Source organism: Camelus dromedarius, chromosome 8 (genome assembly GCF_036321535.1).
Source record: "Camelus dromedarius isolate mCamDro1 chromosome 8, mCamDro1.pat, whole genome shotgun sequence".
NCBI lineage: Eukaryota > Metazoa > Chordata > Mammalia > Artiodactyla > Camelidae > Camelus > Camelus dromedarius.
The window spans coordinates 45,900,834-45,924,063 of NC_087443.1; the positions used below are offsets into that span (position 1 = coordinate 45,900,834).

Genomic DNA, 23,230 nt, shown 5'->3' on the forward strand with positions numbered 1-23,230 from the left:
AAGCAAAATTAATGCAGCTTTGGATATGGTTATTGCTTATAGTAGTCTCTTCCCATGCTCTGTGCCACCCGCAACCCCTACTCCATGTCATACCTTAGCTAATCCTGAAGAAATTTTAGGAACAGAAATAATTGTGAATGCCCATCACTTTGCCTGCCAATCACTTTTCACTGAGAACAGAATGATTTGCTAGCCTGTGAGAGTAAGTTCATCACTCAGTCTGTCTCACTGATTCTTTGTTGCACCAATTACTCACAGGTTAGTTGTCCTCTGGTTTTCCCTTTTTATAAGTTAAATGGACAGGAATGTTGTAGATGATCAAGAAACAGTTAATATATGTTTGGTAAATAAATGAATGAATGTTAATGCTGTAAAGGAATTTGCAAGGAAATTATAAAAGCTGTTTTCAAGTACTTCAGTGACCAACTAGAAACTAGAAATTGCTGCCCCTGAAGCAAGGGTTCAATACCATACTTTTCTGATTGTCTTTCATTGTTTCTCCTGTGTTGTTATGCTTCCTCCCTAAATATTCTGACTTCTCCCTTGGACTTATGACATCTCACTGAAGCTATGCTATCTCAGTCTGTTCTGTTAATTTTTTTGTGTGTGATCCTATCTACTCTCTTCCTTGAAGGTAGCAAAGTGGCTCTACGTATCACCCACACTCCACCAAAATGATTCTCTTACATTCAACTCATTTGCTTATTAATTTATTCCATGAATATTTATTGGGCATCTATCATGTACTAACTACCCTTCTACTTACTAAGGATAGAGCAGTAAACAAAACAGACAGATCCTTGCCCTCATAGAATTTAATGGTCCAATAAGAAGAGATAAACAATAACAACCATTAAGCTAACAAATATATAGTATTAGGTAGTGATGAATGCTATGAAAAAAACCAAAGTGAGGAAAAGGTACAGAGACTGCAAGAGGTAGATATTATAAAGTTTGCCAGTGAGCCCTGACCTAGCCTCAAATATATTTGAGCAAATTTATTTAAAAAAATAGACTTGAAGGGAAAATATTTTAGGATATTTAGAATAATAAATATTTTCTAAATAATCAACATGTTAAATTATCTGTTTGTTCCCTAAAGCGTTCTTACCATAACACTAAATCTGGAGGATAATAAGATTCACTAAATCATAAAAAATACAATCATCAAGTAAGATCATAAAATACTTTCTTGAGTTAGATTAAATAGATTTCTTTAATACAAAATTTCTAGAAGTCTTTAGTATGGTAGAAGATCATGAGTATCTATGGTGAGGGATATAGTATGCATTGTTTTCCAGATTTAATTGACCATAGAAACATCAATTTCCAGAAGAATCTCAGAAAAACTAGAATTTCAAGACATGCAGTTAGGGAAGCTCTGATGTTGATCAATTCAAGAGCTGGAACATAATTTCCCAAAGCCAGCATTTTGTAATTTTAATACATTGCTCTTATTACATGTAAGTGTTTTTAAAATCACAGTGTCTCTTAAAGAGAATTCTTTTCCCTTACAGTATGAAGCGAGTGACCAAGGAATTGTGTTTTAATTCTAGATAAGTTTGGAATGAACAACATCACAGGTGTAATCTATGTGAATGCCCCTCTGGATTATGAGACAAGGACAAGCTATGTACTTCGAGTCCAAGCTGATTCCCTGGAAGTGGTCCTCGCCAATCTCCGCGTTCCTTCGAAAAGTGAGTTGCATTACTTAAGGATTCTATAAGAATTTTATGGTGTTTTTACTTGTTTTCTAATGAAGCACAAATGTCTGAAATAAAGTTCTCAGTGGATAACATAGCTCATTAATACTTGAAGATGATTGGCCGTTCCTTTTTAGAGCTGATATATGACAATGCGGAGAGTGATTTCATACTCCTTAAAATGTGAAGGTAATAACACACTATTTTCAAATTTTGTATACAGTATTATCGGAATACCATCATTATTGGTGTATGTTTACATAAAAACCTTGCCCTTAATCACACTGTGAAGTTCTGGCTAACCCCTTGGAATACATATTGTTAATGGGCACATGATTACTATAACATCCCTGAAATGTGTGGTACTTCTGGTACTTTGATTTTCTTAAAGGAGAGGAAAATGCATCTTAAAAAGAATGACTGACATTTATTATAATTTATATGTAGCATTATATTCAGTTCACACCCATTTCTAGGAAATGAGATTTATTATCCCTATTTTACAAGAAAAGGTTAAGTGATTTTTAAAAAAATGACACTGTCAGTAAATGAAAAGTGGGAGATTTAAGCTCAAATCTTTTGACTCCAAAACCTTTCTACAGCATTTCAGTGTGATATAGTTTACCCATACAGCAAGCAAGTAAAAGCCAGTTTGTGAAGGGGTCCAGCAGAGATTCTGAGAGGTATTACCAAAAATGGGATAAATGCTATTATTTTCCACCCATTGAGTTACTACGTCTTTGCACTCTAAGCAGTCCATCTTTTTATTACCCAGCATTGTCATACATAAGCTGTTACAATGAACAGGAAACGTTTTTATAATCTAGAAAACACAGGAAAATCAGGTTTAATTTAACCATTAGTGGAACAGAGGCTCAGAGAAAATGTTAAGTGTAAAACAGGGTCTGAAACATTTATATTTTAGTCTGGAACCACTTCTGGACGTACTATCATACTATCAGAACACTGCATCTATCAGCATCTTTAAAAGAGGAAAAATACAAAAAGTAGAGACCATGCAAGCCAGAGCAAGGGTACCCACATGAATGCCAGAGAGAGAGAGAGCGCGGGCACTGTGAGAGCAAGGTGAGCACGTGGGAATAAGAGGCAAAAGATGTACTGTAGCATTTTCTGTGTCAGTTTAGCAATTGATGATCATAAAAATAAGTCACTCCTGTTCATTTACTAAATCTCACTTACTGATCTAATGTAGAGGCCTGCACAGTTGTTTGTAAAAGCACAACCAAATCCTTGGAAAATATCAGATTATATACAATATGTCTCTGGAATTAAAGGAATTAAATTGTCTTCAGTGATTATGTATCACTTCATAATTAAATTGTGTAAATACAGCAGACCAATTATTTGAGTTTTTAAAATCTTTAAACCTCAGGCAATTACATTTTTATAAAATATAGAGGATGCTTCAAATTGTAAATTGAATTAACTAAACCAGGAGTTGAAAGGTTAGAGTAGTTCTAAATTACATAACATAAACTACCTATTGCAAATAAAATTTAATGTAAAAGTTAATTGAAAACCATTTGTCATCTTTCTTTGAGACAAATGGACAGTTAGAATTAGAAAAAAATTGCTAATTATTTAAGTTGTAGAAGCTGGCATTTTTCAAGGAATAGCTCTGATTTCTAGGAATAAAAACATACTGATATCTCATATATGAATATAATACAAGTAGTTCTCATTATTGTAATTTTAATGTAAGTCCAAAGCTAACAAAAGCTTGGCTAATGCACCCATGTATACTTTTTTGTGCCATAGTATGCATGTGAAGTGAGATCAGTTAGCAGATTCATGAATTATCCTCTCAGAAATGCATGAAACCTAAAAGCTAAATGTTTGTTTAATACCTAATGCTTTGAATATTGTTGTTAAAATGTCACAACTGACCTTTGCTTCTTGAATCTGAAACATAAACCCATGTGTCTGAAACACAGTTTCAAACTTATTAAAGACTGTTAGTGGCCAATCTCTACCCATTAGCTATGCAAATAATAAGACCATTATGTAAATTAAGGTTAATTAATTGTTTAAAGGTTCATCCCTTCTTCAGAATTAGCTGCCCTGTGGTCCTTAGCTCTACCACACATCGTGTGAATAAAGGTAATAAACATAATAAATTTAATACATTAAGGAAGCATTTTATTGTGATTTCTCTACCAAGAACTTATTAATAAAATAATTTTCAAAGAAAGTTTTACAGCTATACTGTAACTAGATTTAGTATTTAAATGGAAATTAATAATTAAATTAGAAAAAAAAAACTTTAGAACTCATTTCCAAAATTTGACGTTAGCAGTGTTTAAAACATTTTAATCTTTTACTGTGGAAAATTTCGAACATAAATAAAACGACAGACTATTGTAATGAACCTCTTTGTGTCAACTACGGACTTCAACATTATCAAGCTGGCAAATTTTTCATTTACAGTCCTAATTACTTCCTCACTCCATTATTTTGAAACAGGATAGAGACATAATATTTTATCTGTAAATGTTATATATATATATATATATATCTTCAAGATAAGGACTCTTAAAACTTAATCATAATACCCTTATTACTCTCCCCAAATTAACAAAAATTCCTCAGTATCAACCATTTGTTACTTGTATTAAAAATTCATTCATATCAGAATCCAGATAACGTTCATACTTTGCAACTGGTTGATAGGTCTTTTAGGTGTCTTGTAATCTCTAGGCTTCACCACTGTCACTCCTTTGCGTACACCTTGATATTTATTTGTTCAGGAAACCAGATCTCTGAAGCCTGGATTTTGATGATTGTACCTTCAATGGGTCATTTAATATTTTCTCTGTCTTCTTTATTTCCTATAAATTGGTCATTAGATCTGGAGTCTTGATTAGATCCAGTTTTTTTTTTTTTAAGAAATAAATCATAAGTGATATTCACTCCTTTGAGGAGGCACACCAAGTCCCTCTGACTCTCTCCTTTTGTGGTAATAGCAACTACTGTTAGTCTCTTCCTAACTATTAATTCCTTTCTCTTATTTCTTCTATATTTATTAGCCAAAATATTTCTATAAAAATCTTTCTATTTCAAATATTTGATTACTCTGAGGTCCAACTTCTATAGGAGAGGCTGGGAAAAATCTTTTTTTAATTCACTGGTTTTCAAAATAGTGAGCTGATTTACCATCATACTCCAAATGTGACTCCTGAGGTCACAGATATCTCTGGTTCTGTGGGCCATCTGGGCTCTGTTGAAACTGCTCAACTCTAACGTTGAAGTTTAAAAAAAGGGAGAGACAGTATGTAGACAAATGGATGTAGCTGTGCTCAATAAAATCACACGTAATAAACAGGCTGTGGGCTGGACTTGACCGGGGAGCTGTAGTTTGCCAATCCTTGTTCTAATACTTCTACTTTACATAATACACTTAGTCTCCTTTTTCTTTTTCTTTTCTTTTTTGCTATTTGTATATTTTCTGCTGTAAGCAATGCTTCTGCTTCATTTATTACCTTTTCCCACGCATTTAATTTGAAGTAATACTGTTTTATCCCTATTAACACCAGTACGTTATTTTGTTGTTGGTAGCTTGTTCTCTAGTCGACTCCTGAGTAGGCTCACAGAAATGTTGTTTCCTGTGTTCTTGTGCATTAATCAAGGTTTCTCTGAGGCCCTAATAATTGAACAGAAACATGGCTACATATAAAAGCCTTGGCTCATATTTTCTTCCTTTGACTTAAATATTTCACTCCACGCTCTCCTTACGTGAAGCATTACTGTCAAAAAGTGTGATGACAAACTGTTTTTCTTTTCCCATGGATGTTGGTCTTGTTTCTGAATTTCCAAACAATGTATTCCTTTTCTTTTTTGTTCAGCTGATTTATTAGAATAGTTTTTATCTTGGCTATTCTGGATTATTTTCTGCATATATGTAATATATCCATATAAGTCTTACTTCAGGAAAGTTTTCTTGAATTCTTAATTTTATTGTGTTTTCTATTTTATTAGTAAGTTTTTCGTCATGCAGCCTCCTGTTATACAAGTGGTAAAACTGTCTTTTGTATTACCTTCTCTCTAATCTGATGTTTTCATTGAGTTAAGATTTTAAAAAAATTTTCATTTATGAGTTTTTCTGATGTGGGTTTTTCTTTCATATCTTCTCTTTTTTCATGAATTATTTTAGTTTGTTTCAAAATACTATGGTACAGTTTGCAGCTTTTAAAAAAACACCTTTTTTTTTAAAGAGGTATTATTTTGCTTGTTATTCTTTTTCCTTTGTGGCTTTGACCATGATCTTTTTCTGTCTTTCATGTTTCTGTTTCCATCTTATGTCTTTTTCATCTTTCAGGATAATTTCACTTTTGTGTTTAAGTAAACTTAGAATGATTTCAGGATAGCTTTCTTAATCCACAGGTCTAGATTACCTGTTTCAGTTATTTTCATAAAGTGTTAAAAATTATCCTTCAACTTTTAGAAATCTGCTTGCTTTCTTCCGCACTCCCATTTTACTTTGAGAAATTTTCTTTTCTTTGCCCCTCTCATGTCTGTCCTGCTTAGGTTATATTCTGCTTTTATTGTTTTCTCCTTTCTCCTTAGTGTGGAGTTCTGTCCTGCTACTGCCTTTATATGAGCTTAATAACTTTTCCATTTAGTGTGTGCTGGCAGCTTTAACGTTCACTGGCTCTCAGGGCCAACAGAAACCCTTAACCTGCTACGAACTTGCTTAAAAGCACATTATCATGCTTACTGTTAGTGCAGAGATCTGGTTTCTGTCAGTTGTTTTCCCCAGCTGCTCATATTCTGTGATCTGGAGGCTAGCTGGTTGCCTTATTTACTTGTATATATTATCTGCTGGGTTTTGACTTGATGCTATTATCCTCCTTAAATAAATCTGTTAGTGAGAAAGAGACCTAAAAGCAGGAGAACTCCCACAAAAATAACTGTACAGGTTAATAATTTAGCCTGCTACAGTTCTGCGGATGTTGGTAAGACACAAAAAACTCCTCCTTAAGAGACAAGGACCTTGTTTCTCACAGGAGCATTATTAGCAGGAGTGTCAGCATGGCAATCAGCATAGAGATGCAGCTCCCTAAGCTGCAAACTCACAGGCAGTACAGGGCCAGGTGGGACCTGCACACAAGTGGACTGCACCCCAGGAGGGGACTCAAAGACTCTGCCACTTTTATAGCAAGCAGTAACCAGTCTTTGTCAAAGGGGAGAGCAGATAAATTGCTATACCAGGTGGTGCATTCCTGCAAGACATTATCTCACTTTTCAGAATCGCCAACTGCATAAAGAGTCCTGCGTCCCAGGTGAAACAGTGCCGGGGCGTTGCAACTTTGGCATATTCAGCAAGATAAGCAGGGGTGCAAAAGGCCCAGAGTATGCTTTCTCCTAATAGTTGGCTATCCAAATCTCTTGTCTTTTTGTAATGAAGAGGATTCAGGAAGATTCAAACGTTACGTTGTCACCTTAATCACCTTTCCCAAATCCCTAAATATATATTTTAATCCAAGGATATCTGAACTATTTGTTGAATCAAGGGAATTGTTTTCACAGTCGATGAATTTAAGAAAATAGGAGCTATGCACCTTCTTAGGTTGTCACACTGCCTTAGCTGTTACCAAGTTTAGGATTAAATTTTCCTTCAAGTTCTTTGGATTTTTTTCATCCAGGGCTTCTAGATACGTGTTTTCCCCTTTCTTAACTGCTAACTTTTATTTTTAAACTTCATTAATCTTCTTTGGAAGTAGCTGGTAATATAGTAAATAGATGATCAAATGAATGAATAAATGATGAATAAAATAATCAAATTAACAGAAAACTTTTTTTTTTTAAAGAAAATTCAACCAACGTTGGTCTGGACTGGGTAGTATTGTAGTATTTATTATTGAAAAATACCCATTATTGAAAACTAAGGTGGACCCTTGCAGTTCAAATCGAGTTGTTCAGAGATCAATTGTAGTTGGGATGTACTTCCAAAATCAAGTTCCTGCAGGAGAGCACACCCGTGCTGAAAGTGCCCCAGTGACAAAGTCTGTTTTAAACACAGGTTTGACCGAAAAGAGTTCAACTATTTTACAGTAATAACTAAGTAGAAACTTGATTGACTACCTTACCAGTCTTTCCTCCTCAATCTCCAACACCTGATGATGGCAACCTGGGTGTGAAAAAAGCAGCTGCTAGTAAATAGGTGAAGAAGTGATTAATGAAGAAAAAAAACCTCTTACAACCTATTCTCAAAACGTAGGAGACTGTCCAGGATCACATCTTAGCTGGGAAGGGAGAAAAAGTTCTATCTTTAAATGAAATTTGAAGTATTGATTACTATGTTGAACTAGCAAATCTTTTTTAAAAACTGTAATCATGACCGTAGTACTTTATATTAACTAAATATATTTATTTTTTAACCATGGGATATCTTGAGGTTTTATTCAACAACAGGAAAAAGACTATCTCAAATCAGCAAGATAACAGGGAGAATAGAAAAGAAAAAGTAGGCTATAATTATAATTCAGTTCCATATATACATAGTAAGCATACTATTTTTATATGAGTGTAGTCAAAATATTTTTTTTCTTCTAGTTTTGTTGAAATATAATTGACATAAAGCCCTGTATGAGTTCTCTATATTTTCTGACCAGCTCAGTGTCTCCTGGGTTTTCAGGGTAGAAGTTATTGGTCCCAAAGAGGTCTCAAGGAGCCTATGTCCAGAAGCTCTTCCACAGAACCTTTTATCAATGTTTCTGCCGCAAAGTCATCACTATACTTTTACCTTTATGTAAACAAAAGCAATTTTTCTTTTATGGTAAAATTATAATTATCTTTAAATGTAGAAGGAAAAAACATAGCTTTGCATAAATATATCATTGTGTTTTGATGCAATAACTAGCCTTTCAATCAGAGATAAATGACAGGGCAATTATGATAAACCTTGAACTGGTAATAAAACAACTCAAATGCTATTGATTTCATTTTATAGTTTTGCTTTAGGGTACAAGCTTGTAATACATTTCATTTCCTTGGCTTTTCTGGTTCCAAACAGAAGGTCTGTGACAAATAATGCTAATGACTGTTTACTCATGATTAACTGACTTACAAAAGGATTCCATGTATAAGTTGGATAACAACATTGAAGCATATTACATATTATTTTTTTGTGATCCTAGAATCCCGGGTATGTTCAAAGCCTTATATTTTTACTCTAAACATATGACCATAGTGTTAGAAACTATATTTATACTTTACTACTTTAAAACTTGAAGACTACTGTATGAAAACTAATATCCTTTATGGTATTTTTGTCTCAAACATTTTAGGCATGTTATATAAATATGCAGTTGAGATAATTATATTTTAGTGAAACAGAAATTTATCTGCCCAAGAAAACAATTTAATTGTGCAAAATAGCTTGGCTTGAAAGTGTGATTTTAAAGTGGTTATAGAATTTTATTAATACATTTCTGAAGCTATGTGCATTGGGGCAATGTTCTTCCATTGATACAAAAGTGATCTGTTGAACCAATAATAAAGATGTGTCGTCAGCATCTTAGAGTATAGATTATAATGTGTGTATCTTCTCATGTGTTATGAAGAAAAAAATCGTGTTTTCTGAATAAAATGTTTTATATTGCTACCATTGGTGATTAAAATTAAAATATTTAATAGTCCAGGAATGCATGAAATGGTTCTCCTTAACTTGCATCTAAGATTAGGCCCCAGAGCCTAATGACAGAAGGTATAATATTTTTTATTCATGGGAATTTCTCTTTAATTAATACAGTTAATAATTTAATTTTTTCTTTGCCTTTTTAGTCTGAATAGTCTGAATTTAAATTGGGATTAAGTCTGAATTTAAAATGGGAGCCCAGTCACTCATTCACAAATACTTGTGCAACCATATGTTCTATTTGAGAGTAACAATCATTTGATTAATCATGAAGCCCCCAAACTGTGCAATAGAAACTTCATGCCTTTGATTCAGAAAAACTCCCATTTCAGTAGGGACAAACTAAGCTCTATTAAATGCAAGCCTTCGGTAAATGAAATAATGCTCACCACGTTGGTGACAGTGATCTTTTTTGCTCAGTCTATTAATTCAAATACTAAAACATCCTCACAGACACACTCAGAAATCATCTCTTACCAGCTATCCGGACTTCCCTTAGTCCATTTAAGGTGACACATAAAATTAACCATCACCAGCCAGTGAGATGGGAAATATGTATGTAGGACATACGCAAAAAAAAAAAAAAAAAAAAAAAAAAGTCAGTAGGTCCTGATGACTGGCCATGAAAAGAAAGGAATAAATCATGGATAATTTTATACTTTCGATCCCATGTAACATGAATGAAATCTAGAAGTACTTAGAAATAAGGAACTTGGGGAGTGGTGGTGGGGGTAGCACAGTGGTAAAGTGCATGCTTAGCATGCATGAGGTCATGGGTTTGATCCCCGGTACCTCCATTAAAAATAATAATAATATATAAGTAAACCTAATTACCTCCCACCCCCCCCAAAAAAGAAAATAATAATAATTTAAAAAAAAAAAGAAATAAGGAACTGAACTTCCATAGGATGTTGAAGACTAGACACATAGATTTTTGGAATAAGTTGTATAGAATGATTACTCAAGTCAAAGGATTGTTATGCAGAGAGTCACTAGCATCACGTGGTATAAATGTAAAATGAATTTTAATTGGGAAAATCAGACAGAATGGCATCGAAGCAATAAAGCATCTTTCTAGCATCCATCATCCAGCATCCATCATCCACAGAGAGAAGAAGTTAATTTGCACAATACCTTAACACATCATAAAAGAAGCCAAAAGTGAGAGACTCAAAATGGTATACTGCTCTGCATATTTAAAGGGACTTTGGAAGTCAGGATAAGGAAGAACATCATTGACCAGGTAACAATGGGCCCTTCCAGGACAAGGAAATATGTCCTAAATCTGGTGAGCGGATGAAGCCAGGCAGCTTGTATTAGGGAGAAGCAGTTTGGATCTATTGAGCTAACCCACATCCAGTGACGTGTGTATTTGTTAATCTGGCAAAAGAGTAAAATTAATATGCCTCCAGGGCTGTCTGGCCTTGTGTCTCTGAAAGACTGACCAGAGAAAAGAGCAAAAGACTGAGTTTGAGGGAAGCCATTCATCTAGTGAGTGCGAGAAAGGAACAGCCATTAAAGAGCCTACAGAAAAAAGGATTTAAAAAATGTGAAATGATGGTCAAAGGAAAGAAGGTGTTTCAAGAAAGGTAGATGATGGAAAAAACATCAAATGTTACAGATATTTAAGGAAATTTATGGCTAATGAAAACATTTTGGATCGCACTTGGGATACACAATGACTACAGTTAACATCAAATAAATAGAGAGGTCTTGTATGTGGATGAAAGGAAAACTATAACAGATAAAGGATTTCTTGGTTTAATTACACAATAGACACAATTTAAAAATTTATTGTATTCTTAAACATTCCTGATTTTACTGTTTATATTTTATAAGTTATGCATTTTAGTTTAATTTATATATTATACAAATTTAAAAGCAGAAATTGAGAGTTTTATATTTCAGATGTAAAAAACATAAATTTAGCCTGTCATTCTTTTTAATCATTATTCAAAACACAAATCTAGTAGTCAATTCTTCTCCTGAAGCTAATTCATTTTCTATTCCCAGGAACTTTTATGAGTTCAATTAATCAATCTTGTTCCTGTTTTTCTCCCTCTTGGTGTCTTGTACCTAATTAGTCCCCTATGTAATATCTTAAAAATAATTACAGACAAATAACTTAAAGGAAATCATTATTTTAAATGCTGTCACTTTCAATTTTGAAAGTCTGTCTCCCTTTACTAATTTACATCATATGCTTGCCATCAAGATTCCTTGATAGAGATTGGTATGTTTATATTTTATTAAAAAGCACAAGACAGTTAGATAGTCTAACCAGTCCAGTTGCTCAATTTCATTTACAGAAGTTTCCTATCATATGATATTCCATAAACGTTAACATATATACATGAGATTAAAAGATAAGAGGTAAATGGAAATTCTGTAAAAAAAAATGTTTATTAAGCACAATGTTGTAATTCAGATGATTTACCAATGAAACAGTGTAAAATCAAAATTACTTTAATAGAACAGCAGGAAAAAAAAAAGGCAGATACCTAAAAATCTAATATAATAAATTAAGATTCTTGACTTTGGTATCAGACAGGCCTGGGTTCCATACACATCTTTGATCCTATCTAAGCTTTAGAATCTTCAGCATTATATCAAGATGAAGATGTCCATACCTCTAAGGGTGTTTGAAAATTTTAAGCAAAATGATGCCTGCAAAATAACTTATTGGAACACTGGAAACACCCAATAAAAAAATCTGTAATAGTAATTCTTACTATTGCTATTACTAGCTGTGATATGTCTAAGTGACACTTAAAAATATAGTAATCACATATTAACAGTGCTTAATTTACTCCTATAGATTACTGTATACAGAGAGACCACATGTTTCTAAGCTTTCTGTATAACCAGTGGTTGTAGGCTGTGACATTTTAGGAACACAGTCATGACGTCTTTTGGAATCTTTAGATTCCAGTACCCCTATCTTGATTAACAAGCAGATAATATACATACAAAAACAGAAACAACATTTTCCCCCAAAAGAATGATCAAATAATAAAATTATCCATGGATAAAAAGGGGAAAATATGCTAAAATATAATACTTAAGTTTTGCAACACTGAACAGAAAGTTTACAGTTTATAATGCCTTTGATACCTTGGAATGGAAAATCCAAACTTGTTATGTAGGTAGGAAGATGTGCTCCCCATTCCCTGATGTTGACTAAATTGCTCTTCCCAGCTGTACTTGGAACAGTTATTTGGTTTGAAGCAATAGGAACCAATTCTGACTGACTTATACTAAAAAGAACATAGAAGAATACTTGGTGGCTTGCACAGTCAAAGGAGAAACTGAATAGGAGCTAAGAAGGAACAAAAAAAGAGATAAGCTTCAGCAATCTTAGTCAGAAATTCAAAACACTGTTTTTATGGGCAGTATCATCAAGACAGCTGGGATCATGGGGCTTGTAGCTCAAAGATCAAGTGTCTGAGGAGGAGAATCTCATTACCCTGAGTTGACACATGGACCTTTGGCCAAGGGTGAGATGCAGAACACTGTGACTGACAGTTCCACTAAGAGAACATGGAATATGACGGTATATTAAACCAAGGGGGAAAAGATAAGAGTTTAATATCCAAAATAAGGGAGGATGGAATGTTAGTTGAGCAGACAAATCAAGAAAATTCTACCTGACCAAAAATCAGTTTGGGACCTGGCTGTGGCTTGAATGAAATGTTAAGGTGGGCAGTGTAGAAAGAGGTGTGGAGAAATGACATATTACCTGAAAGCTCCAGTGCTAGATTTCACATTCTGTCATAATGAAAATTGATTTTCCATTCTTACTACAACTGATCCTTAAAAATTTAAGTATCTGATTACTTGAACTTTTGAAAGTTGACAAGTTTATATTGCATCAAAAAATTATTTTTTCTCTCAGATGTTTTGGAGAAGATTAAAGATAATGCTTGAATTTAATGACATATTGCAAGAACTATGAACCTCTATTTGACAAGTATTCATTAAGTACTTTCTAAGGACTAAATTTAGCCTGTTTATTGCACTAAATAGCCGTAGTTAAATTGCTTTACCTTGTATTGCATCAACAATTTCTGCAAAAATCTAATTATTAAATATGTTGTGTACCAGACGACCAGGACCTAAGCAAAGATAGACAGAGCATAATTAGATTGTGTTCTGCGAGGTCACTTTTTTCTTTAGTCGTTGTTTTTTGGTGAAGTCTTTACAACTAAATCGTATGTGCCTGGGGAAATATCTTCTTATAGACAAACTAAGCAAACAAGTATGTAAGTTCATTTGATTTTAGTGGGGAAACTGTAGGCTTAAACAGCATCATCTAGGACTTGTTGATGCGGAAAAAGTCAGTTCACATGGTGTCTCTCCAGGCTTTTTAGATACAAAAGACGGCATTTTAGAAAAGGCATAAAAAGGAACTAATGAAATTTATTTGGGTTTTTTTTTAAATTTTTATGTATATGATGCTTTATAACTTGTTTTCTCTTTCCCTGTAGTATTGTAACAAACTCAACATTAACCTTTTCTTAAATATAAAAGTAATACTATCATTATAGAAAATGAGGGAATTTGGCAAATGGGCAGTAGGGCTGAAGGTTCCAAGCTTCTAATCGTGGCTTGGTCTTTCTGGTGACCAGTGCCCATCCAGGAACACACGAAGAGTCACCTCCTTATAGAACTAAAAGATATTCCTGTCACCCATCACCCAGGAAATTTCAAGGGATTTGGAAACTCGGTGTCAGACACTTCTGTCGCTTAGGAAATTGCAAAGGTCGTAGGAGCTGTGTATCAGGAACCCGGGTCAAAGACTAAATGCTAGAACAAAAGATTCTACTAGTACCCCTACTTACAAGGGGTTTTAGGAGCTCTGTGACAAGAACCAGGGACAGAGGCCTATTATTTCTTACTACTTCACATATACTTATCCTAGCATGTACTTACACAGTATACATATAAGTACTATTAGATATACTTTGACATAGTTTACATACACTGTGCAGGTGTTTTGAAAACAGCATGTGTAACAAAACACTTCTCAATTTTTATGGACAAAAATTCTAACGCTTTACATTTTTATGGTGTTGATAAGCATAGATATTCACTACAAGATTTAATCACCAAAATAATTCTATTGTTTTCTAACAGGTTATAGATGAGAAAGCAGGCCTTTGTCCTTGTCCAAAATCAGTCCAAAGTACTCAAGTACGTGGAAAAGATTTATTTTGAATCGAAGGTGTTTCTACCTTGCCTCAAGCGCTCATGAAGTAGGGATGTGGGATGTTTTCAACAAGGGATATACAGAAACACTTCCCTGAGCAGTTTTAATTTTAAACCAGATAATCTACATAGTCTTTCAGCCATTTTCCCGAAGCAGTTGAGCAGTAGGATTGCTTTCCCTGGCCCCATGGTATCACTGTGTATTCTCATCCTCCAGGGCATTTATAAAAATTTAGAGAGCTTCAGAAATTACTTAGTAAAAAGTTAATTCTTCCTGTGGTTTTAGGCACAGAAGTATACCTAAACACCTAATACCCAAGTATAAATAAAAATTTTATGCTAATTGACACAACCATTCTGTCCTGGTCTCTCCATAAATCACAAACTTTAGAAGGGCTTAAAGATTATGCTGGATTTTTTAAATTATCCAAACTGAAGGGAGGCCAGGAAGTGAAATGATTAAGAATATGTATTGTCAGAGATTTGAGTCTGAATCTTCTCTGTAATCTTAGACACATTGTTAATCTCTCCAAGCCCTATTATCTTCAAGGAAAAAACATATATAATCAATAATACTATGCCGTTATGGGGATAAATTGGAATAATGCTTGGAAAGCATTTAGCTGAGAAAAATCTCAATTATTAAGTGATTAGTATTATCATTGTCTTAGTCAACTCGGGCTGTGATAACAAAATACCATAGACTAGGTGGCTTAAGGAAAAGACTTTTTTTTTTTTTCTTTTTTTCTCACAGTTCTGGAAGATCAAGGTGTGTCAGGGTTGGTCTCTGATATCTCTCTTCCTGGATGATAGATAATCCCTCCTTGTGGTGTCCTCATGGAGGGAAGGGTGGTAGGGACAGAGAGACCAAGAGAGACACAGAGGGAGAGAGAGAACACTAGCCTTCGGGTGTCTCTTCTTATAAGGACATTAGTCTTTTTGGATCAAGGCCCAACCACACTTATGACCTCATTGAACCTTAATTACTTCCATAATGGTTCTGTCTCAAGTACAGTTACATTAGGGGCTAGAACCTCAACGTGTGAATGTAAGGGAGACACCATTCAGCCCATGGAAGCCATTAGTGACCAGAGTCGGTAATGTCTTTTGCACATGAAAGAAAACTACAAAAAGTCCCATGTTTGTAATTTCACAGAATTTTGCTTTTCCTAAATGTGTCATCTGTAAGCACTCTACAGTTTTTCTATCTTCTCTGAATTTTACATTTTGTTAAACAAAAGCAGTAATATGCCAGCTGTAGGCAGAAAAATTTCCCTCCACCAAGAGATACCCATGATCTAATCCTTAGTTTATTAATATGTCATTTTTCATGGCAAAAGGACTTCCCAGATGTGATTAAGTTAAAATTTGAGATGGGGCAGTTGTCTTGTGTTATCTAAGTGGCGTCAATGTAATTATGAAGGTCCTTATAAGTGAAAGAAGGTAGGCCAGTCAGAGTAACAGTGATGCAGCATGAAAAGGGCTTGCTCGGCCATTGCTAGCTTTGAAGATGGAAGGGGACCATGAACCTAGGAATGCAGGCAGTCATCTTCCATAAGCTAGGAAAGGCAACAAGACAAATACACCCCTTGAGCCTCCAGAAAATAATGTAGACCTGCCTACATCTTAATTTTAGCCCATTGATAACCCTCTGCCCTATAGAACTCTAAGATAATAATGTGTATTGTTTTAAACCACTAATTTACAGAAGAAGTAGAAAACTAATATGATGTTCATATTTTCTTTGTATTAAAGGGAAGAGGCTTCTAGTTATGATGCTATTAAATACTTTAATATATTATTCAAAATACGATTGTTTCTCTTCCTTCATCAATGCTGTAGACATTTATAAATCCCTCAACTCATTAGTCATGACTCAGACGGATAACAAATACAGAAGGGGTGACTGCAATAGTCTGCCCTTTGAAATAGACTTATTATTATTTTTTTAATTCAGAAACATTTTATTTGGTTTCTACTATTTGCTTGCCTGTATTCTAGAACCTGAGGGAAATGCTCTCCAGTCTCTAATGGATCGTTAGCTTGACTTTGTTACAAATCTTATTTTTGTTATGCAGAGAGGCTTGAGTATGAATTTTAGCTATGTCTGGATATAAAGTTGGGTTCTTCCTTTTAACAGTGACTTAATTTGTGTAAGTCTTAATTTCTTTATCTGAAAAGCATAAATGGCAGTCTATTTCATGGGTCATTTAAAAAAAAATTTAAAGAGATATTATAAAAAAAGCAGCTACTACAAGGACTAATACAGAGACACTATTCAAAATAGAGTAACACATCTTCCCTTCCTTCCATTAAAATGCGGTACCAGAGCTGGCTTACTAGTTTCTCCTTGGTGGATTCTTTTCTACTTTTTCAGATGAAGCTCCTTTATAATCTCAAGAAAGGAAAACATAATGTTTCTTTCTGGTGTGTGTCTGTGTGTGTGTCTGTGTGTGTGTGTCTGGGTCTATACGTGTTTAGAGGCACGTATGATAATTCAAGAGTGTTTATGTGACGTTAGTCACTACATTCAGCATACCTTTTCAAGTTCTTCATAAATTGCTTTTTCAAGACACAGTCTTTTCCTTTGTTGACTTGGTTTTTTGCTTGTTTATATAATGTACCAAATTTATCAATCATTGCTTCTCAGTAAATACAAAAACTTTGGGCTTAAAAATAATGGTCTTTTCAGACATAATTATTTTTTTCTCAGGGGTGATTCTGCATTTCAGGATAAAATGATTCTTATTAGGCTTGTAATGTCTATAGAGTATTTTTACATCAAATATTGTATAGTATGTGTCTTTTTCAAAGACTGTTGACTTCTTAAAATAAGTTTTCTGTAAATCTGTAGCCTTATCAAGTAAACAAAAGTATGGGTATTTAATAAGGCACTTTTACTATATTTCCCAACAGTATTCATACTATTTAAATCCTTCTATTTGTGCTAAAAATATATGTACTTTCCCACTACATTATTTGGTATTCCCTATATAACATCCCACATGGAAACATTCTTTTATTTTACAAGTCAATGCTGGAAATTTTTTTTTTTTTAATTTTGTGGTATTACTATTCTCCCTCATTTGGATGATGATGATTATAATGATGATGATAATTAATAATACTTTCTCTTTTTTACCTTGAAAGTCAGGGAGCTCTGAGACATAACTGAAATAGTGAAGCCATCATGTATTTAATGCTTTACATGTATTTGTTCATGGAATCTAGCTACTTATGTATGATTACTACCATGCTATTGTTGAGAAACTTTAGCTTAGAAAGGGTAAATAACCCATGTGAGGTCACTGTGTGTATGTGGGGTGTTACTGGCATTTGACCCAGGCTGTGCCTCCACAGTGTGTGCTTATTTTTCTTCTTTTTTTATTTCTCAGTTCACAACTACAGCAGTTGTATTGGTCCTTATGGGTCTTGTATGAAGCTGCTTTGTGGAGAGAGTTGGAGTTTAATAGATACAAATGAGTTACAGTAGTATTTGTGTATTCTGAATGGAAGCATGCTGAGCTAAGTCATCCTCATTCCCTTGCCAGTGCCTCTGCGTGCATCAGTTTGGTCTCACAGGCTTCACACAGAATGCTAGCAATAACAATGAAAAAATAACAATATTGCATTCTTAGCTTCTGTTTTGATGGTTACTATTTACAGGGAAACTCAGTTTATTCAGTTTCCCTAATGAGAAAAATATGTTAATATAGACACAAAGACAAACTTTAATTACTATTTAGAATATTACTCTTCTGATTATCTCATCACTATAATTGTAAAATTGTCAGTGTTATCATTTTCTTCTTAAAAGAGTTAGCTAAAAATCAAGTGTGTATTATAGTAATCTGAGTGTAAATTTTTGAAGCCAGTAGTTACATGCAGTTATTTCCTTAATTCTGTTATTAATCTTTCATCAAACATACACAAGATGTATGTTTTAGACACAAGCAATTAAAATCATGCAAAGGCTTATTAAATCAACATCAAAGCTAAATTAGGAAACTGTTGAAATGAACCTTAAAATATTCAATCTCTCCTTTCAATCAACTAATCTTCGACAAAGGAGGCAAGAATATACAGTGGAATAAACACAGTCTCTTCAGCAAATGGTGTTGGGAAAACTGGACAGCAGCATGTAAATCGATGAAGCTAGAACACTCCCTTACACCATACAAAAAATAAACTCAAAATGGATCAAAGACTTAAACATAAGACAGGATACAGTAAACCTCATAGAAGAAAATATAGGCAAAACAGTATCTGACATACATCTCAAAAATGTTCTCCTAGGGCAGTCTACCCAAGCAATAGAAATAAAAGCAAGAATAAACAAATGGGACCTAATGAAACTTACAAGCTCCTGCACAGCAAAGGAAACCATAAGTAAAACAAAACGACAGCCTATGGAATGGGAGAAAATTTTTGCAAGTGAAACCGACAAAGGTTTGATCTCCAGAATATGTAAGCAGCTCATAGGACTTAATAAGCAAAAAACAAACAACACAAACCAAAAATGGGCAAAAGACCTAAACAAGCAATTCTCCAAGGAAGAAATACAAATGATCAATAGGCACATGAAAAAATGCTCAATATCACTAATTATCAGAGAAATGCAAATCAAAACTACAATGAGGTATCACCTCACACCAGTCAGAATGGCCATCATTCAAAATTCCACAAATGACAAATGCTGGAGAGGCTGTGGAGAAAAGGGAACCCTCCTACACTGCTGGTGGGAATGCAGGTTTGTGCAGCCACTGTGGAAAACAGTACGGAGATTCCTCAAAAGACTAGGAATAGACTTACCCTATGACCCAGGAATCCCACTCCTGGGCATATATCCAGAAGGAACCCTACTTCAAAAAGACACTTGCACCCCAATATTGATAGCAGCACTATTTACAATAGCCAAGACATGGAAACAGCCTAAATATCCATCAACGGATGACTGGATAAAGAAGAGGTGGTGTATTTATACAATGGAATACTATTCAGCCATAAAAACCGACTATATAACGCCATTTGCAGCAACATGAATGTTCCTGGAGAATGTCATTCTAAGTGAAGTAAGCCAGAAAGAGAAAGAAAAATACCATATGAGATCACTCATATGTGGAATCTAAAAAAAAAACAAGAACATAAATACAAAACAAAACAGACTCATAGACATAGAATACAAACTTGTGCTTGCCAAGGGGACGAGGAGTGGGAAGGGACAGACTGGGATACATGCATGTTCATATATAACTGAAAAATTGTGCTCTACATTGGAATTTGACACAACATTGTAAAATGACTATAACTCAATAAAAAGATGTTAAAAAAAAATTCAATCTCTCTTGCTGCCTAGCTACTTAAAATAAACAGTGTATATATATATGACCAAGTACAATTCCTGCAGAGGAGAAAGCTGAGAAACAAGAAGCAGTGACTTTTGTCATTTTAACATACTTAATAATTTATTTTTCAAAAGATCATGTAAATATATTATATTCCTGCTAATTTGATCTAATGAATACCCTTAACATATATCTTTTACAACATTTCTTTTTATTCAAGCTCTATTTTTTTAGTAAATAACTAAAAACCCTTTAGTAACATCAGATTAAGTGCTTATGTCAGATGATCCATTTGCTCTTAAACATTACTCTATCTATAGAAACAGTCATTTATCTGGCACATAAGCTAGGACAGAGGAACACAGAGGAAATTAAACAATTACCCAATTAAACAATAGTATAAGTACTAAGAATCTTAAAGGTAATTCCAGATAGCCTATGGAATTATGAATGGCTTTAGATTTAGTATTTTCCTAATATGAAACTTTAAAAAAAATCTGTTTTCTTTAAGAAAGATACTTAACAACATGCAGTTGCTTGGTACTCTTGATTTTTAAGGGCTTAAAATGTATTGTCTCGTTTCAATTATGGGGATAAAATAGAGTGATTTATTTTATTTAAGTGAGTACAGGTGGAGGAGAGGAGCAATTTTAGTCTAATTCAACATTTATCAAACATTTATTAAACACCTTATAGAAATCACAGTGCTTCTAAAAATTTACTTTGCCTGTAAAGCCTATAGTAATACTACAAAAATAGTATTAAAGGGAAAATAGCATACAAGATATTACGTGTGTGAGTGTGTACACTTTAAAGGAGATCTAACTTTGATCTCTTGGCACCAGAAAAGTAACAAATATGTGAAGTCTGGTATTCCAAGCATTTTTTTTTAAGTTCTCTGCAATAGACTCATCATTCTGATACAATTCAAAAAATCTACTCAAATATGACAGTAAATATTTCTTTGATATATATATGCTAGTAATAATTTGAGATAAGGGGTTAACTCTCTTGTTTCACTGACCTTTCCCAAAGCAAGCAAAAAGGAGCTTGTTTCTAAGTTCTCACTAGGATGATGAAGATTATTCATTCATTTATTCAATTGATACAGATATATTATACACCAACCATACTAGTAGGTTGGTGTTATTTAGTTATGGTTGGAGACATGATAAAGCAACCAAATCCAAGTGTACCTGATAGTTTATAGAGCAATTGCCATATAGTTGATCCTACTTGAAATGCATGAGAAAACTTTACATAGGTAATACATCAGAATACTCACACAATTTGAATCTACTTTTTGCAAAACATTTACCACTTATTCCTGTTTTGATCTGGTTTGTAAGTTATTTTTATGCATCAGATTCTTTGTAAAGGTTCATCTGTGAACTATAAAAAGTGCTGTATTTCTCACTAGAGGAGTGATGATTCAGGGGATGAGATTTTAACATGTGAAGATGAAATGTATTCTTTATGACATATTCACTGTGACTTAAATTACAAAACTCAGTATTTATGAGTCATACAATAATCATCTTTCCAGCTACATCTTTTTCCATGAATGATAGATAGCCTCTAATATGTGATACAATTTGTTTTCCCTTTGTGGAAATAAGCACCTCACCCAACCATTGCTTACTTTTAATCTTAAAAATATAAATATATTATAGTACAGTTTAAGCTAAAAGAATATCACTGCTAGTTTTATACCTAAAAATTAAAATTATTTTTAAAATTTATGGCATAATCTATTATTTCATAAGTCATTTTATAAATATATAAAACACACTTGGTGTCACTTTGGTATAATTGGTAATGCGTGTGAAGTATTTGTGAATAGGAATAGTTGAATTTTTTAAATTAAAATTAACAGAACACAATGCTTACTACCTATTAAATGGAGTAAAATGAATTAACAAGTCAATGTAATGAAAAGAAATAGTAGCAACTTAACATTATGGTGCCAGAAACCTCTTTATCAGTGTCCTCTGTGGGTACAGAGTATTAGGCATGCCAATTAGGAATCAATTTTTGATTTAAGTTACCTTCATTGTTCAGAAAAATAAAAGTACAGTAAGTATTCACTCCAGTTCATTTTTTTCCTAATGAGTAACCACCAATAAAAGTATGTTATTTCTTATCCTCCAGGTAATACAGCTAAAGTGTATATTGAGATTCAGGATGAAAATGATCATCCCCCAGTGTTTCAGAAAAAATTCTACATTGGAGGTGTATCTGAAGATGCAAGAATGTTTGCTTCTGTGCTCAGAGTTAAGGTATGAGAACATGTATTAAGGTACAGAACTAAAGGAAAAGCAGAGATCTTCTATTTTGCAGATAAACTATAACCATATAATTTGTATTAACTGAGTACCTATCCACATTGGTTAAATAAAAGTCTGAAGCTTACAGATATGACTTTAATTAGCCGAACTAAATGCAGATTAATTATGAGGTGAATACTAAGCAACTTTTTGTGCTTTATTTTTACTATAAAAACAGGAACAAATTATTTACAATGTTTTACAATGACTAAGACATTATGTATGTTTTCCTAGTAAATTTGTATGCCTTTAATATTAAGGTTTAATTTACAATAATAACTCCAGAGTCTCAAGATGGAGGTTCTTGTAGCAAATATAAAATTACTATTTTCTAATAGAAGAAATGATGTAATAAAAATTTTAATTCTTTATTCTGCAGAAGTTCTCTAATATTAGTACTTTAGTGAAAAATTTAAAAACCCTCAATATGTCAGAAATATTTTGTTAACCTAGTTAGAAACTTAAAAACACAATTGCTAAGACTAAAGTTGACAATTTTCAATTTTTCTTTAATTATCCAATATATTTTTAAGATTTTTTTCAACAGTTAGTAGTACATAAAGTTACAACAGGTTTATAACTAAGAAATAAATTCATAAATATTGCATTGCATTGGGGGAAATTCTGTAGGCTATGGGTTTTAGATTATCAATTACAGAGTTTTCTGAAAAACTTATTAATCAGTTTTTTTCAAATAGTTATTAACATACACATATAAAACCTAAATATCCGCAAGCAAACCCAGCTGTTGACTGCCTCTAGCTGTGCACATGACTAGTTGCCTTTCTTTCCCTATTAGCAGGACCACCATGACTGTACTCTTTTCACATATGATTTTATCTCTTTCAACATCCTAAGAAAGAGAAAAGTCAACCAGGCAAATGAAGCCTGTGTGTTGTACTTGCAAAATAGCTCTTCCACAGCACCAAATTCAGACTCCCAATTTGAATCACGAGTTATAACTGAAATTGGCCCACAAATTTAAGCCAA

The 23,230-nt window shown here is 33.5% G+C and overlaps 1 protein-coding gene across 1 annotated transcript in view; it reads left to right on the forward strand.

Moving 5' to 3' along the window:
• The window catches only part of PCDH15 (protocadherin related 15), a 1,333,392-nt gene that overhangs the window by 1,233,977 nt on the left and 76,185 nt on the right, over positions 1–23,230 (forward strand). Inside the window, exons 29-30 of the mRNA XM_064488173.1 lie at positions 1,557–1,697; positions 22,065–22,192. Coding sequence (XP_064344243.1) covers positions 1,557–1,697; positions 22,065–22,192 — 269 coding nt within the window. The remainder of the gene's footprint in view (positions 1–1,556; positions 1,698–22,064; positions 22,193–23,230) is intronic.